General features: G+C 34.8%; 1 protein-coding gene across 1 annotated transcript in view; it reads right to left on the bottom strand.

Annotated features, from left to right (window-relative positions):
* Positions 1 to 684: 684 nt before the first annotated feature.
* The window catches only part of LOC115211663 (PGAP2-interacting protein), a 45,506-nt gene continuing 28,581 nt past the window's right edge, over positions 685 to 17,609 (bottom strand). The window contains exons 8-15 of the mRNA XM_029780297.2: positions 16,846 to 16,916; positions 15,477 to 15,579; positions 14,037 to 14,172; positions 13,690 to 13,754; positions 10,320 to 10,461; positions 6,536 to 6,685; positions 5,020 to 5,175; positions 685 to 2,532 (exon numbers count right to left, since the gene is read on the bottom strand). Of these exons, the coding sequence (XP_029636157.1) occupies positions 2,448 to 2,532; positions 5,020 to 5,175; positions 6,536 to 6,685; positions 10,320 to 10,461; positions 13,690 to 13,754; positions 14,037 to 14,172; positions 15,477 to 15,579; positions 16,846 to 16,916 (908 nt within the window). The 3' untranslated portion in view covers positions 685 to 2,447. The remainder of the gene's footprint in view (positions 2,533 to 5,019; positions 5,176 to 6,535; positions 6,686 to 10,319; positions 10,462 to 13,689; positions 13,755 to 14,036; positions 14,173 to 15,476; positions 15,580 to 16,845; positions 16,917 to 17,609) is intronic.

The raw sequence follows: 17,609 nt of genomic DNA, 5'->3' as shown, positions 1-17,609 counted from the left end.
TGCCATAAATAATATCAGGGAAAATGATGTTTTACTCTCACAAAAATATATGAATATAAAACTGAAATATAATTATCAAATCTCTTCTCATATTTATTTACAACCTGTTGAATAAAATCAGGTCTCAAGAAGAACAAAAGAAAAAAAAAACTGTGTAAAAATGCTTCCAACAAAGAAAAGTAACAATTAATAAGCTAATTTCAGTAAAATTAAACAGTTTAATTTTAATGATTTAGTTTCCCTTTTATTCAACTAATTAGCTGGTAAGCCAAGTAATGTAATATCACACAGTGAAATTACGCCCCTTTAAAAAGAATTCAAGAAATACAAATACCATTGTCAACTCCCTCTTCATGCAGTTATTTAACCCTTTCGTTACCAACCCGGCTGAAACCGGCTCTGGCTCTTTAGTATAAATGTCTTGTTTTCATAAGTTTTGAATTCAAAATTTCCACCAAATCTTAGTCACAATTTATGTTCCTAGCTCAATGATAACGATGTTATTTTACTAAATTCTTTCTTATAGTTAAAGTAATTGAAAGAAACACAGAGCATCTCAAAATAAATACAGTAACAAAAGGGTTAAAAGAGGACACTCTCCATTGGCTGCTTTTACCTATTCAGAGGAAGATCAGAGCTTAGCACTATAACTCAACAAAGCAAATCATCAAAATCCCTACTGCATATAAAAGTGAACTATACCTTCTCATGGCACTTATTTTATGGCAAGGTAGACTGGGCCAAGGACACTGTATAGTGGAGATGATAGAATACAAATAACTGACTCTTTGGACTAAAGGGCCAGTACTAACTTAACCAGTTTCAATTCTCAGTAAAAGACTGAATATTCCTTACCGGTGTGTGATATCTAAGTTATATTGTTTGTTTGCTTTTCATTTTAGTGTTATAACACTGAAAATATTTCTTGTAATTTGTCCAAAATATATTTAAAAATTGATTTTCACAAAATTTAGGAGATTTAAAAAAAAAATTTTATAATCAAAATCTACTCTCATCATATATATTACACCTGATACAAACAGGATAAAGGTGTAGTTTTCAGAATATCTAGAGTAAATAAAACCCAATCAAGCCTTTTCATTCAAAAAGTTAAAAGACTTGCTTTAATACCAACCTGATATATATATATATAATGAATATATAAAAATATATTTTGATTTAAGACATTAAATAGATTTAGTTTTTCATTTAAAATCTTTTGAGAGCATTACTCCAAAAGAGTTCACCTGGCAAGAATATATCAGTTCTATAGTTGAATGTGCAACTTTGACAATTTCCATTTCTTTACAAATCAGATCCATAATAATATATATATATATATTTACATTTCCATAATGATACACTTTCATCCAACCAAACATTCAAAAGGAAGCAAGAGTGCATCATGAAAGACAACTTTTCTAGGATTTACAGTCTTGAGATTACGGTTTTGAGAATTTCTGCTCGATATATGCCCTAGTTGTAGTTTGGTCCTCCTCTGATGAATTCATTTTTAAGTTTAACTTAAAATATTCAAGCCAGTATAGGAGCTTTTATGTAGTTGTTTAACTTGCTCAATATATCAGTTAAATCTCCCTCAACAAGGGCAGTGAGGTCTTTAAAATGAGGATCACAAACTTTAAGTTATAACTTTTAAAATAGATAAAGCTAAAATGATCATAGCTAATGTAGTAATCACATGCTGAATTTCACATGCCAGACCTATCTAGCATAGCAAGAGGTGCTGCAATTGTCAGTTACTCCTATGCATCAATCAAGCAAACCTGTAGTATGTCTTTGCTATAGATACTTTGAAACAAATCTAATCAGGGCTATCCAGCAAAAACAATTAATGTACATTTTAACTTTATAAAAAAAAAATGATAATCTTTGGCAAGCTTTGTCTTTCTTTTTGGTGGAAATAAGTTCCAATAGCTATAAAAAAGCTACACTTACATTTATCACTTTAGGAGCTGTAAACATATAAATTAGCCCTCTTTTCTGTAACACAAAAGCTTAATCAGAACACCACTCAAACAATTACATGTAATAAATATTCTGTAGAAGTAACACATCACATTATAAATAATTATGATAAAAGTACATCTTATTTTCATCATATTATGCTTTTGGAGTAAATCATAGGGATGTATTTTTTTGTTATCAGTTATAATAAAAGAACACAAATGATAGCAGTAGGAACTGAGCTTCACCAGTGAATATTAAAAGAGTATATCAAAAGTTCCTCCACAACAATTAACAGAAAAAAAAAGGGAAAAAAAATGCAAAATGCTAATAGAGCTTGAATGTTTGTCAAATAAAAAAGAAAAGAAAATATAAAATTTATGAAAAAATAAAGAGCACTAATCCATTTTATAATAAAAAATATAACCCAAACACAAAAATATACTCCCATTTCCATACAATGGAGATTTAAAAAAAACTTTTCAAACAAAATATTTTGGTGTTGCCATTTGGTACAGCTGTTCACTTTGACCAGATGGAGCTGCAGCTGGGTAATAATGACCAAATCTGCAAGGTAAAGTTTTTAAACATTTAATGCAATAGCAAACAATTCTGACAATATTTAAACATACACACACACAAGTATATTTTTGGAATATGAATATAAGAGAAATCTATAAGCACACCTAAAATTCAACAGGCTCTTAATGATAGCTAAAGAGAATATTAACTGTTCAAATGTGAATCTGTAACTTATGAGTTGTAGAGAAAACTGCATTGGTTAACAGTATTATAGAAAATAGAAACATATTAAAGAGCTTAAAAGCACAAATTACATTCATATTTAACCCATAAGCATTTAAACCAGCCATATTTGGCCTGTATATTATACCTGTTTAATATTCAAACACCTACTCAATAATAACATTTAAAAAATGAATGATCTCATCATTGAAATCTTGAAGTTATGAGATAATGCATAATTAATTCAAAACAATGTGACCAAAACGAGCATTACATTTGCCAGAATAATCTGAATGTTAAAAGGTTAAGAACATTCAAAATTATGTATCTTACAAAGCATCACAAAGAAGTACTGGTTTCAAATTTTGGCACAAGGCCAGCAATTTGGGTGGAGCAGGGTAAGTTGATTACATCAACCCCAGTGATAAACTGGTACATATTTTATTGACCTTGAAAGGATGAAAGGCAAAGTCAACCTTGGCAGAATTTGATCTCAGAAAATAAAGATGAATGAAATACTGCTAAGCATTTTGCCTGGCATGCTAACATTTCTGCCAGCATGCCACCTTACACCAAGAGAAATATTGAGAGCAAAATCAAATTGCTAGTATTAGTTAATTACTATTATTCCATACACCCAGGATTTCTTTCTCACCTCCAAAACCAGTTTTACTAAACAAACGCCATCTCTACACCTACAAAACTGTCTGACTACTGTTTTACTACACATTCACATGCTATGCAAAACACTCCATCACATTCAGGTAATTAAAACCATCCTCTTGGGTGTGTCCTTGCACATTCCACAAACAACCAAAATACATAAACCCAAATCTTTGAAATGGCTCACTCTTGAGCAAAGAAGATGGCCCACAACATTTGGAGAAAACCATCCAACAAGCTGGACAGCTTTTACTGCCTCACACAGCCCACAAGTTGTGTCATTTCCCAAACAACAGCCAATCATTTTGGCCTTTAACCAAAAGCATCTCTCCCAACTTTGTAGAATCTTCCTCCTTCTCTTTCCCTTCACAACTACATTGGTGTTGTAAGCAGTACTTTCATAGTGAAAAAAACCCACTCCATTTGCAGCTTGCTTTGCATCCAACTTAACATGGCACCTATTGGGTAAATCTTCTCCAGAATCATCCCTCTTTTTCTTTTGTTCCTTCTCGAGCCATGCCTGGCTCATAAGGGCCGGTTTCCCAGTTTCTTAGCATATAGGTTCCCCACCTGTACAGGACGCCGGTCCGTCACAGGTGAGCTGTAAGATGCAGGAGGAAAGAGTGAGAGAAAGTTGTGGTGAAAGAGTCAGCAGAAGTTCGCCATTACCTTCTGCTGGAGCCGCATGGAGCCTAGGTGTTTTCGCTCATAAACATACACATCGCCCGGTCTGAGATTCGAACCCACGATCCCTCGACCGCAAGTCCGCTGCTCTAACCACTAGGCCATGTGCCTCCAGAATCATTCCTCTCCACTCTACCAAGTGTATCATGCACACATACATACACCAAGTGTGAAAAGACCTGTATTTACTTCAAATCGCCATGGTCACACTGTATCTGACAATGATCCTTCTATTGCTCTCAAATAATTAAACCCACAGTTAGCCTCTATTCTCATACTGACCATCAATGTCTCTTCCCCACCCTTGGAATATATCTCACTCTTTGAAAAGACCCTACAGTGCACCTGATTTTCATGAAGGGTAACTACTTTTACCTTGTCAACTACTGATTTATTGCTTTCTAAAAAAAGTGATAAGCAACAGCCATTAACAACCAGCTCTCCAACACTTTGATTCTGTCTCACTCCTTAATGACCACTAGCACAACTTTCATAAAGCCAAATCTAATGGGGCCCTGCTCCTCTCCTTTGTTACTTACTAATAAACCCTTGCCCTTTAGAAATTTCATGGAAGCATTGCATTTGACGTTTTGTAAAGCATTCAAACCAAGTTTGCCATGTAAATGTCTGACATAGACTACCTGCTTACATATGTTGATGGAGCTCTCTCTAACCCTCATTATATCAATTCTGATGTTGTTCCCACATCCATCCTTCTACGCATGAACAATAATCCAACTCAGACAATGTGACTCATGTAATATTTAAAATGAACTGACATAATAAGACTTATATATGAGCAAATGGAAAAGAAAAAAAAAATTGATTGTTTACAAATCTCTGAGTACAGAAGATGTATGTGAACAACTTTGAAATTCATCAATTATAGGATTGCAATTAGAATTAAAATTAAAAGTTTTACTTAGAAAGAAACAAAAATATAGAATTTACTCTTTTACGTACTTTCTTGAGAAACGTTGATACTCAGGCACATCTTCATGTCTGTGAAGGACTACATGGTTATCTTTGTTTGAAGAAGGATTTTTGGGGATTTTAAATTTAGCCATTTGAATTTCTGTGTCACTCAGTTCTCCTCTTGATATCCGGGCATAGGCAAGGCTAAACACAAAAAGCAGAACCACAAACAAAATGACTAATGTTCACTGGAAAAATATTTCAAGACAATGGAAACATTTTATTTACATTACAAATTAAAAAACTGAAACTCCTTTTCTTTTTTATTCAAATCAAAATATAATTCTGCCCAGCTTTTAATAATAATTTCTTTAATTTTTAAGAAGTTCTTTATTGATAATTGCTGAGTTAATGGTAAGCCATTTATAGAAAGTAGCCATCTAATTTATTATACATCCATACATATTATATTTCATCAAATATACCATCATTATTTGAACCTTAAATATTCGTGATCTAAGAGTGCCTTGGAAAAGTCAAAGATTAAGAGAAATAGTTCCTAAAAGAAAATATAGTGTGGCTACCCTAAGAGAATAGACTGATCACTTGTCTTCCTTTCAGCAACTGCTGTATCCAAACTATTGTCAAAATAGTGAAGCAAGCACTAAAATATAATGTGGTAAGAATGGCATTTAATTAAGCATAGCTTGAATATTAAATTAGAAACAGGGATGACAACTCAAAAAAAAATTCTCTGGAATGGGTTGACACACCAGTGAGTTAACACTAAAATTGAAAATAAGCATAGAGGTAATAATAATTTCATTTTTGGCAGACACTGAAAACTTTGGACATGTTTCAGTTTTATTAGACTTCCTTTGTGAAGTATAGTCACTTATTAATGAGATTGAGAAGGATCCTCACATCTTTAAAGCATAGGATTTCCATACTTAACAGCTAAACATGTTCCCTGAATGTCACTCTAGTTTTATAGGCCATAGCCAGTCCCAAATGAAGGATGCCTCCTCTTTGTCTCACCACCACTACCACCACTACAAACATACCTTTAAATCTTACAGATTTTAAAATGTTCAATTCGTTTTTAACTTATTTTTACAAGACACCTCAAAATATTGAAGAGTATTTTTCTAGTTTGTTTACTGTCCTGCGTATCTATGGAATAAGCATAAAATGTTCTCTTCTCTATAGAGATATAAAGAAACATTCACAGCTAAAGACAGTTTTATCAATTGGGAGCATACTGACTCCAGGAATCATCACAACAGCATATTTAGTGTAAATAGAGAGACCATCAAACTAAAGTTAGCTATTTGAATTCTTGCAGAGAGAACCAGACTGACATATAACTAAAGAATGTTCAAGGATGACTAGTGAAAACAGTGTTCATATTGAAGTGAAGGAAATACATATTTTTCAAAATATCTTCAAATTACTGACATTTCAGAATTTAGGAATACACAATAATGTAATTGGTTAATAAATATTTCTTATCATATAATCATGTTACTAACACATAAATAAGAAAAATAAAAGAGTCTCATACCGAACTAGCTTTTTATACATTATATATTGACACCAACGATCATGATCTGTTGGGTCAATGTCTTTCATTTGACCTTCTTCAATAAACTGGGTATAATCTCGGCCATATGGGTATGATGTTACATACCCAAGAAATACAGCAGGATTTGGACTGTAAATAAAAAATTTGCATAATCTTAAATATAAAATAAGCTATAAAACAATTTTGATTATGATGATGTAAACATTATAATGAAAAAAAAAATCAATCAAAAATGTTGATTTCTTTGAAATATATGCTTTATTTAGTTTTACATATGGAGGTTAAAGATGACTTGTATTGGAGAAGACAAAAAATTGTTTATAAAATTAGGATAAAAAATCTGGGCAAATATTGTCAATAAAAACTATATATTCATTATAGTCCTCCAAGCTATAACATAGGAATTCCAAACTGCTATATGCTGATGACCTTACTCTTATCGTAGAATCTTTAACAGAATTGGAGAAGAAATTCCAGGTATGGAAACAAAACCTGGAATCAAAGGGCCTTAAAGTTAACCTAGCATAGACCAAAATTGTTGTTAGTAAGAAAGAAGATGAAACTCTCTTTCTGTCAGGTAAATGGCCACGCTCAATATGAAGGAAAGGAGTTGGAAGAAATTCCATTCACTGTACCCAGTGTAAACTTATGGATACATAAAAGGTGCAGTAGAACCACAGGTATATTAACAGATGGTGATGTCTTTGTATGTGGCAGGTGTGCAAGAATAATAAGGACTATGAGCACATGGGACTTCGATTCTCTCAAATGCCCAGGAGGCTCTCTTGAGGTTGTAGATAGTTTCTGTTACCTAGGTAACCAAATTAGCAATGGTGGAGGATGCTCTGAAAGTATTGTTTCTAGAATAAAAATAGGGTGGAAGAAGTTCAGAGAACTATTAGCTCTGTTGACAACAAAAGGACTCTGTTGCAAAGTGAAAGGTAGACTATATGATGCTTGTGTACGAATGGCTATACTCCATGGCAGGGAGACATGGGTTCTGAATGCAGAAGATATGCATAGACTGGAGAGAAATGAAGGCAGTAAGCTCTGATGGATGTGCAACATCAGTGCACATGTACAGCAAACTGCAAATGTATTGAGAGAAAAGTTGGGCATAATAGGAATCAAATGTAGCTTGCAAGAGATGGACATGTGATGTGTATGAATGAAGACAGCTACATAAAGAAGTGCTGGTCACTGAAAGTGGATGGTACTTGCAGAAGAGGGAGACCCAGGAAGACGTGGGATGAAGTGGTAAGGACCAATCTCAAGATGCTGGGCCTCACGGAAGAAATGACACTGGACCAAGATGTCTGGTGATATGAGGTTCTTGAGAAGACCCACCTTACAGCAACAAACCAAACTACATCTCTACTCTTCCACACATTTCCACTTCATGCACTGTGCTTACCTCCCACCCCAATCCTTTTCTTTTGGGCCTGTCTAACTGTATCATTGCTATCTACTGGCCCCCCGACCTATGTGTTCCACCCACACATAACAAGAAAACCTCATGCACCCTACTCCAACAAGCCAATCTACATCTCTTCTCTTCCTCACATTTCCTCCTTCATGCACTATGCCTACCTCTCACTCCCCAATCCTGCCCCACAGCCCTGTTTTTCTGTATCATTGCTATCTGAAAATTTATAGCCAGTCACTAAATGTCTGAAATCATTGAATCTGTGTTAATACTCATACAAACTGGTAACTTTTCAGACTACCTTATAAACTTAGCTTAAATACTATTCATGTATATTTATTGAGAAAGAGAAAGAAAATAGATAAAAAGAAGGATAACAAGGTCTTTTGTTAAATCCAACAAATTACATATATCATGTGTCTAAACAAATTTTTATTACTCTACAACATTATTTGAAAAGAAAAAAAGTAGGGTGAGGGACCTAACATTCCAGCAGCTTACAGAAAACCTCTAAATAAAGCAGATAGTAGCTAAAACTACTTATAGAATCACAAAGGCCAAAATCAAATGAAGAAATCTTTCTTTACTTTTTTTCCTTAACCCTTTCGTTACTGTATTTATTTTGAGATGCTTTGTGTTTCTTTCAATTACTTTAAATATAACAAAGAATTTAGTAAAATAACTTAGTTATCATGAAACTAGTGTTAGGAACATAAATTGTGACTAAGGTTTGGTGGAAGATTTTAATTCAGAACTTTTACAGAAATCTATAGTTGTGATCATTAAGTAATTCAAATTAATCTACACACACAAATTCACTAAACACATTTACAAAATTGTAAATTATCCAGAAAAAAAAAAAATTAGAATTAAGAATAAAGCAGCTTCCTGTACACCTCCTCCTCTGCCGCCACCACCACCACCACCACCACCACCATCACTACCACCATCATCTAATCATCTAACATCTGCTTTCCATGTGGTCTGTAATGTAATTCAAGCCTGGCCAACTTGAATTACATTACAGACCACTTCAATCACAGAAAGTGTTTTGAGGGCCGCTTGCATATTAACAGAATTAAAAGCATTTTGCTTTATTACAATAATGAATGAATGATTGTTGATTCAACATGAAATATGATCGTTGCAAAAACAGTGGTATTTTCATTATAATCTTTAATTTTTGATAACATTTTTTAAATGTTTGTTTAAATAAACCCACTTCAAGAAAGTATCAAGCAGGCCACAAGATAAAAGTCTGCAGGCCACATGTGGCCAGCAGGCCTCAGATTGACCAGCCCTGGGTTAGATGGTTTGACTGTAATTGGTAAGCTGCACCAGATTCTATTATGATTCAGCTTGTTTTCTACAGCTGGATGCCCTTCCTAATGCCATATTGTTGTATATAAGACACTACAGTTATTTATGTTCAGGTTGTTCCTAACTATGCCTATGATCTAAGCATTCAAGCTGTGATCATCCCATCTATTTTTAAGGTATAGTGTGTGTAAGACTATATTATTCAATGCATCAGCCCTAATATAAAACAAAGGGATGTTATCTGAAGGAGACCTGGCTGATATTTCTACCTGGGTTACTGGCTGTATTGAGGTTCTATTGCCATAGTAATTGTTGAATAACTTCAGTTAATTCTGCTCAAGCAAATTTATGAAATAATGTTAGGCAATCACTTTTTTAATATAAAGTGCCATGCAAAGGCTGGCTGTATGAGTCAGAGTAGTCAAGCATGTCATGTCATACTTGTTTTATATCCTGTGCTTTATTTAACATGCTTAATGTAGTGGCCAAATCCTACTTTCTCTGAATATCTCCTAAACATCTCACAAAATATTCACAATAATAATAGAAAGGTTATGGCTAAGATGTCAACTGAATAAAAATTTTATTAATGTTATCAAAGACAGTAGTACACCAGTGATCATATATTCCAGTATATAATACAATTAAGGTTTTAGAACATTCACAAAAAACCTGAGGGCAAAGAATATTATTATACATTGAATATAATCTGGTTAACTGTAGTGTCTTATATACAACAATATGGCATTAGGAAGGGCATCCAGCTGTAGAAAACAAGATGAATTTTACTGGAACCTGGTGCAGCTCTCCAGCTTACCAGTTCCATTCAAACCATCAGATTAGAGACTGATACTCTATATTTGGCATATATTTATACATTTTAGGTAAATTTTAAAACAAAAATCAAGGGTTGCTTTAGAATATATAGTGTTTAGAGCATATAGTATTTGAGACCAATACTAGCACAAAGAATATTTTCTTTTAGATGTATTTGTCTGCACAAAAATTCGCACTCACCTTGATTTAAGAATGTCAGAAAGATAAATGGCTTGCTGCCTTCTGTCTTCATTGTCTCGGTGATTACCCATGTGAGTGACAACAAAGTCAACCAGGGTGCCACTAATGTTCACTGTGGCACTAATAGCAGGTGCCAGTTCACCTATAATATAACATCATGTATCACTTGAAATGTTTAAATTAATCAGCAGGCAATATGTGAAACCATTTTCATTTTATTGTTTCGTTTGTTAACTCAAGAGAGGAAGGGAAGAGACAATAAGCCCTTCGTATCCCACAAAACGAAAAAAAAAAACCAGGAATAAGACTGAAAACTCAAATACAGACTCTAAAAACAAATGAATAAACTTTGTAAGCTTACTTCAAAATATAGGCGCAGGAGTGGCTGTGTGGTAAGTAGCTTGCTTACCAACCACACGGTTCCGGGTTCAGTCCCACTGCGTGGCACCTTGGGCAAGTGTCTTCTATTATAGCCTCGGGCCGACCAAAGCTTTGTGAGTGGATTTGGTAGAGGGAAACTGAAAGAAGCCCGTCATATATATATATATATATATATGTATATGTATGTGTGTGTGTGTGTGTTTGTGTGTCTGTGTTTGTCCCCCCCAACATCGCTTGACAACCGATGCTGGTGTGTTTACGTCCCCATTACTTAGTGGTTCGGCAAAAGAGACCGATAGAATAAGTACTAGGCGTACAAAGAATAAGTTCTGGGGTCGATTTGCTAGACTAAAACGGCGGTGCTCCAGCATGGCCGCAGTCAAATGACTGAAACAAGTAAAAGAGTAAAGAGAGATTTAAGAAAACAACAATATGACTGAGAAGAAAGCAGCCTAAGAAAGTGTTCATATATTTAACCCTTTAGCAGTTAAACCAGCCATATCTAGTATAAAGATTCTACCTGTTTTATGTTCAAGCCAGTCAGGTCCAGCTTCTCACACCTACCATACGATATCACTCTAAAAATAAAAACCTGCATCATCGAAATCTCAAAGCTATGAGATAATGCATGATTAATTCAAAAGAATGTGAATAAATAAGCAATACACTTGCGAGAGTAATCTGAACGCTAAAGGGTTAAATGCCTACTGTCTCATACTTGCATGGGTCACAAGAAAATTTTTGAAGCAAAATTTCTACGGCTGGATGTTCTTCCTGTTGCCAATGCTCACCTGTTTCCAAGCAAGGTAGCATTTTCCCCATAATTTGATATAGTTTTTACACTATTGTCTTTGCTGTATGAGGACGATGATACTCATTTGCAACAATCACATGATATCTAGACACACACACACACACATATATATACAATGAACTTCTTTTAGTTTCCATCTGCTAAATCTACTCGCAAGGCTTTGGTTGAGTGAGGCTGTAGTAGAAGATGTTTACCCAAAGTGCCAAACACTGAAACTGAACCCAAGATCACACGGTTAGAAAGCAAGATTTAAAACCACACAGCCACATCTACATAGGAAATATACATACAATAGGATCTTATATCTCATATACACAATGTCATATGTTCAAAAACTTTGAACAATTGACATTGTCTAAACAATTAGGGATGCTTAAAACTCTGAAAACCATAAGCAAAGGAACAAAAATTTCAACTGATTGATTTTTTTTTTAGCTACCTCTCTTGTTTGTAGTTCTTTAGATAAAAAGTACTCCCAGAGGGAGTTTTTGTCCACCAAATGCGTAGATAGTCCCAGTTAATCAAAGTTTTTCCTTTACTATATTACCTATAAGGTACTTATTTTATTGATCGCAGAAGATGAAAGGCAAAGTCGACCTTGACAGAATTTGAACTCAGAATGCAAACCCAGAAGAAATGCCACTAAGCATTTTGTCTGGCATGCTAATGATTCTGTCAGCTGGCTGCAGCATCAGCAGCAGCAACAACAGTGGAGGTGCAATGGCCCAATGGTTAGGGCAGTGGACTCGCGGTCGGAGGATCGCAGTTTCGATTCCCAGACTGGGCCTTGTGTGTGTTTATTGAGCGAAAACACCTAAAGCTCCACGAGGCTCCGGCAGGTGGCGACCCCTGTTGTACTCTTTTGCTCCAACTTTCTCTCACTCTTTCTTCCTGTTTCTCGTCCCCGACTTCCTACGCAACCGCTGAGCCTGGATGTGCATTCATCCATCCGTCGATGCTCTCGGTGTCGGGGGTTGACCTGCTTTCTCTTCTGCAGGTTTTACGAATAGCAAAGGACCATGTTTCGGACTTCTCCCACTACAGGGAAGAAGACCGCTTTGCTCAACAAACAAACAAACAAACAAACAAACAAAGCAGCAGCAACAACAAGAGTGACAAAAACAAACAACAACAATAGAATTAGCAAAATAGCTAGTGATTCTCATTCGCTTTGATTGGTGTCAGAAAGAACATTTTTTCTATTCCAGCAAAGATCTACATATTCATGACACTTCTGGTGAGCCAGTTACTCTTTCAAGGGCTAACCTTTCGTGAATTAACCCTTTAGTGCTTAAACTGGCCAAATCCGGCCCAATATATTCTACATATTTTATATTCAAACTGGCCATATCTAGCCTCTCACACCTAACCTACATTGACAGTCTAAAAATAAACAATCACATCATTGAAACCTCAAAGCTATAAGGTAATGCATGATTAATTCAAAACAATTTAAATAAAAAAGCATTACATTTAACAGAGTAATCTGAACACTAAAGGGTTAAAGCAATTTACCACCAAATTAGCTCTAAACAGGTAGACCTTTGCTTAAAGGCATTCTATCAATGATCAACACCTCTTAATTCCAGGTATGGTGCACTTAGGACAACATTATCCAACATGTTCTTCCTTTTTTTACAGATGATAGTATATAATCTCTTGCTGGCATGATGTTTTATAGAGTTTCATATTGCAAACTAAAAGAAGTTTTGCACTCAGTTAACATTGATTAGGTAGACAACTAAGGCGGCGAGCTGCCAGAAACATTCCTTTTCTTACTGGCAGAAACGTTAGCACGCCAGGCGAAATGCTCAGCGGTATTTCGTCTGCCGTTACGTTCTGAGTTCAAATTCCACTGAGGTCGACTTTGCCTTTCATCCTTTCGGGGTCGATTAAATAAGTACCGGTTACACACTGGGGTCGATATAATCGACTTAATCCGTTTGTCTGTCCTTGTTTGTCCCCTCTGTGTTTAGCCCCTTGTGGGTAGTAAAGGAATAGATTAGGTGGACAAGAAATAAAAAGTTTAGATGAAAATAAGCAAAGATGTGCTAAATACAAGTTTATGCAATATAAAAGAAAAACACAAATATTTTTATGAGTAGTTGACAGAAATTAACATTAAGCTATAATCAAGTTCTAAGAACAAAATGAGTAAGTTTTAGGAGGACTTACCTTCAGGAGAGGGAAGGAGATGATGAACAGATTTTACAATAGGGTACTTGGAAAGAATTAAATTTCTGTTTAAAAGAAAAGAAGATGAAGGGAAAATTATTCTCACACATGATTTAAATATTTTTTTTGTAAGTTGTGATATAACTATTCTCAGTTGGATAAAACCTGAACCACATGATTACAGAGTGAGCTCTATATATCTGCAGAATTATTTTTCAAAAATACATTGAGTAAAAAAAATATGAGAGAGAGAGAGAGAGAGGTGAGGAGGGATAGATGTGCATAAGAAGTGGGGTGTTTATATCAGAGAAGTTTACATCAAAATACAGTTCTAATTGTACACCTACCCCCAAGTGTGCTTCTTGGTAGCTGGGCCAAAATCAACATACATTCCAAGTTTCTGGCCAAACCACATGCCTAAATCATTATTTCCCAGAAATGGTTTTGAGGCATCACTTTCTAATAAGGTAATAAAATCAGCATCTACAAAAGAAGAGAGAAAAAGTAAATTAGAAGAAAAATTTATAGCATAATCATAAAAATCAGACAATCTAAGCAGATAATATTAAATGTCTTATTTGTATTGAAATCTTGAGAATATCATTATTATTTATTGAGGCTGACAGAGTATAGAGGTTAATATGTATTGACCAAGCTGAGTATTCAGATGTTGTTTGTTTAACTCCTAAGTTGGCTCTGATTGCACTGAATTATGACCAAGAGCATTCCAGCAAAGACTATCTCAACACATTTTCAGTTTACAAGATCATCATTGATGCTGTTAAAAAATGAGCAGGAATTTCTTACAGAAGCTCTTCCTTGTAATTCAATTGGAATAAACTGTGAGCAAGTGAAACATTACTTTGAATTTGTTGCTGGCAAGATTTCTAGTTGAACTTAATTGTAAAAAGATTTACAATGCTGTGAATCCATTTGATTGTATGGAAAAGTGTCCAAGGTACACTTTCCAGGCAGAGCGTACCTTGGGCAAGAATATACAAATTTCCAGCATATAAAATAGTAGAATGAATTTGAAGGAGATTTGGCTGCCATGTCTTGTAGGTTGAGTGACCATGCAGAGGCTTTCTATATGGCTTGTAAATGTTGGGTTAGTTTGATTGTCATGGAACAAAAAATGTTCTCTCAGAAATAACATTGATGAGTGTTTAGATGGGAAAGTGGTCAGACGGTAAACTGAAATCATCAATACTACACTGTATCTCAGAGAGGAGTACAGTCAAAGGTCTTGATCCAAAATATTACAGGTACATATTTTATCAATCCAAGGGCACAAAAATACATTTAATCCCAAATTACTAGAGGAATAAAGCTAACTAATGTAAAATATTTAGCTTGTTAGCCTACTGGTTCAGCCACCCACTGCCACTCTCTGATATATACAGTGTTTGAGAGAGGGCAATTAGGGATCTTTTACGTGGGGATTTGACCTGTGAAACAGCAGCCAATCAGACTCTTGTTTTAATAAAGGATATTTTCATTGGATATGCTGTCTGGAAAAAAACAAAAGGGAAACAGGATAGTCATTGCAAGAATGCTTTGATCATAGATGTTGCTTGGTCAACAGTATTTATGAAAACTAAAATTCATGCTGCCATAGTTTACATAACAGCTTGTCTCAATACGAAACAAAAAAGCTGACATAAAATTGTTAGAATTTAATCCAAATTCTGAGAAATTAAAATCAATGAAGTCAATTAAAAAGTCTGAAGGAATAAAAATTTGGAGGTAAAAAAAATACATGCAAATTTTCTCATACTGTTACTTACGAGTTTCTCTAAGAACTTTTTCTGCACGTTCCATACTTGGCCAACCATAATTGTCATAGCCAAAGTGGAATGTCCATATAGCAGCCGTGAATATTTTTGATGGCTATTAAAATATATAGAGAAGCAAATTTAGTGTAAAGCAATTATACTGAGAGATCAACTCACAAAATGATGTTCTGTTAGTATAATATTCAATCTAAGCACTGGGGATTCCTTGTACTTAGGCATAAACCAAATACACACAAGCATGCACAATCACCATCTTTTAATGACCATTTTTCCGTGCTTGCATGGGTCAGATAGAATTTGTTGAAGCAGATTTTCAACAACTGGATGTCCTTACTGTTGCTAACCCTCGCTTTTTACCATGCAAGGTAATATTTACCCCTAGTCAGACACGTTTTTCATGCAGTAATTTTTAAAACGTTTTATCAACAGCATTACATGCACACTTTCCATGCAGGCAAGGGTTGAATGATTTAACAGATTGCAATGAATTGGATGACCACATCTTATTAAAATGTATTTATGTAAAGGAGTCAGAAACTTTTACAATTCATGACAAATGACCTGAAATAAACACACACTATTTCTCTCTCTTGTGTCATGGCATATTCATGCTGTTGATGAATCATGGCTTGTTCCTCCTCCATTTACTTCTGTCTCTCGCAACATCACCCAGGTCTTTCTCACTCTGCACGCTCATTCTCTTCTTCATTCTCTGCCTTCCTCTTGCTCTCTTTCCCACCAGCTCAGTCTCCACCATGCAGCGCTCCATTCAACCATCTTCTCTGAGAAAATGACCAACAAATCTCCACTGTTTCTCTCTGATAGTATCCATCAACTGTCTCTTCACTTTCATCTTCTTTAACACTTCCACATTTGTCACTCGATTGTTCCAGATTTTTAAGGCAAGGCAATGAAGAATGATTCCAGCACACACTAGTAGTACCAGGTTTCAAACCTACCTAAAGAATCAATAAATTTAAGAGAAGCCTTACTATTTCTGCTACTAGTATTTTTCAGTATGAACATTGCATGTATAATATGATATATTCTTAATATCCTCACCATCATCATTTAGCATTTGTTTTCCATCCTGGCATAGGTTAGTTTGACTAGAGAGCTGCACTAGGCTCTAGTCTAATTTTGGCCTGGTTTCTACAGCTGGATACCCTTCCTAACACCAAGAGTGTAATGAGTGCCTGTTATGTGCCACCAGTACAGGTGCCTTTTATGTGCCACTGGTACTGTCCACGACTATAATTTCACTTGGTTTGACAAGTCTTCTCAAGCACAGCAAATTGCCAAAGGTTTCAATAAATGAAAAGCAAAGAACACGCACAAAAAAAAAACAGTGACTACTTACTTTAGGTTGCTCGAAGTGACTGGACCTGGTGCCAAATCCAAGCAAACCGATACAAAGAAGAAGCAGTATTGCTAAAAAAAGAGGATGAAATAAGTCAAAAAACACAGAGGAAAGTATTATGCTATAGTTTTGTTTATAAGAATGTGCAAATAAATTATGGCTGAAGAACAAGTGGAATTTTTAAGTTAATGAATATATGCTAATTCAAAGAGAAAGGTCCCAGGTTCATGCAGTGCATAGCTTTGCTAAGTAGATTTGAAACTAATTCTAATTCAAAATTGCATACTAGTAATACAATATTTAATGAACTGACTAAAGGACTAAACAGGCAGTGAAGAGCAGAAAGTTGTACAGTTGTGTAACCAAGTGAAGGATATTATAAATGAAAGACAGAATGTTGTTAATGAATAGGAAAGAGACATATAAGAAATTTACTGAATTATGAGAAACAGGTTCCGAAAAAGATGAATTAGTAAAGACACTGTTAATTAAGGTGATTAACCAGGTCAATAAAGAGTTTGACCACATGGCTGTTGTTCTAAAACCCTCAGCTTTGTAGGTGCTTGTGCCCACAAACATTATCAATCCTGATCATACTAAATAATAATGTAAAGCATTGTAAAAAGATATAAACAAAGAAAATGTAAATATATATGAAGGCCTATTAAACTAACTAATTATTGTATTAATGTCTCTGAAAATGGTGTGTTAACTATAAAAAAAATAAACGTAAAACTTTATTTGTTTGGAATAGTAGAACCAGG

Source organism: Octopus sinensis, linkage group LG5, assembly GCF_006345805.1.
Source record: "Octopus sinensis linkage group LG5, ASM634580v1, whole genome shotgun sequence".
Lineage (NCBI taxonomy): Eukaryota > Metazoa > Mollusca > Cephalopoda > Octopoda > Octopodidae > Octopus > Octopus sinensis.
The sequence above is the reverse complement of the archived record's forward strand: the minus strand, read 5'-3'. Positions and strand labels throughout refer to the sequence as shown.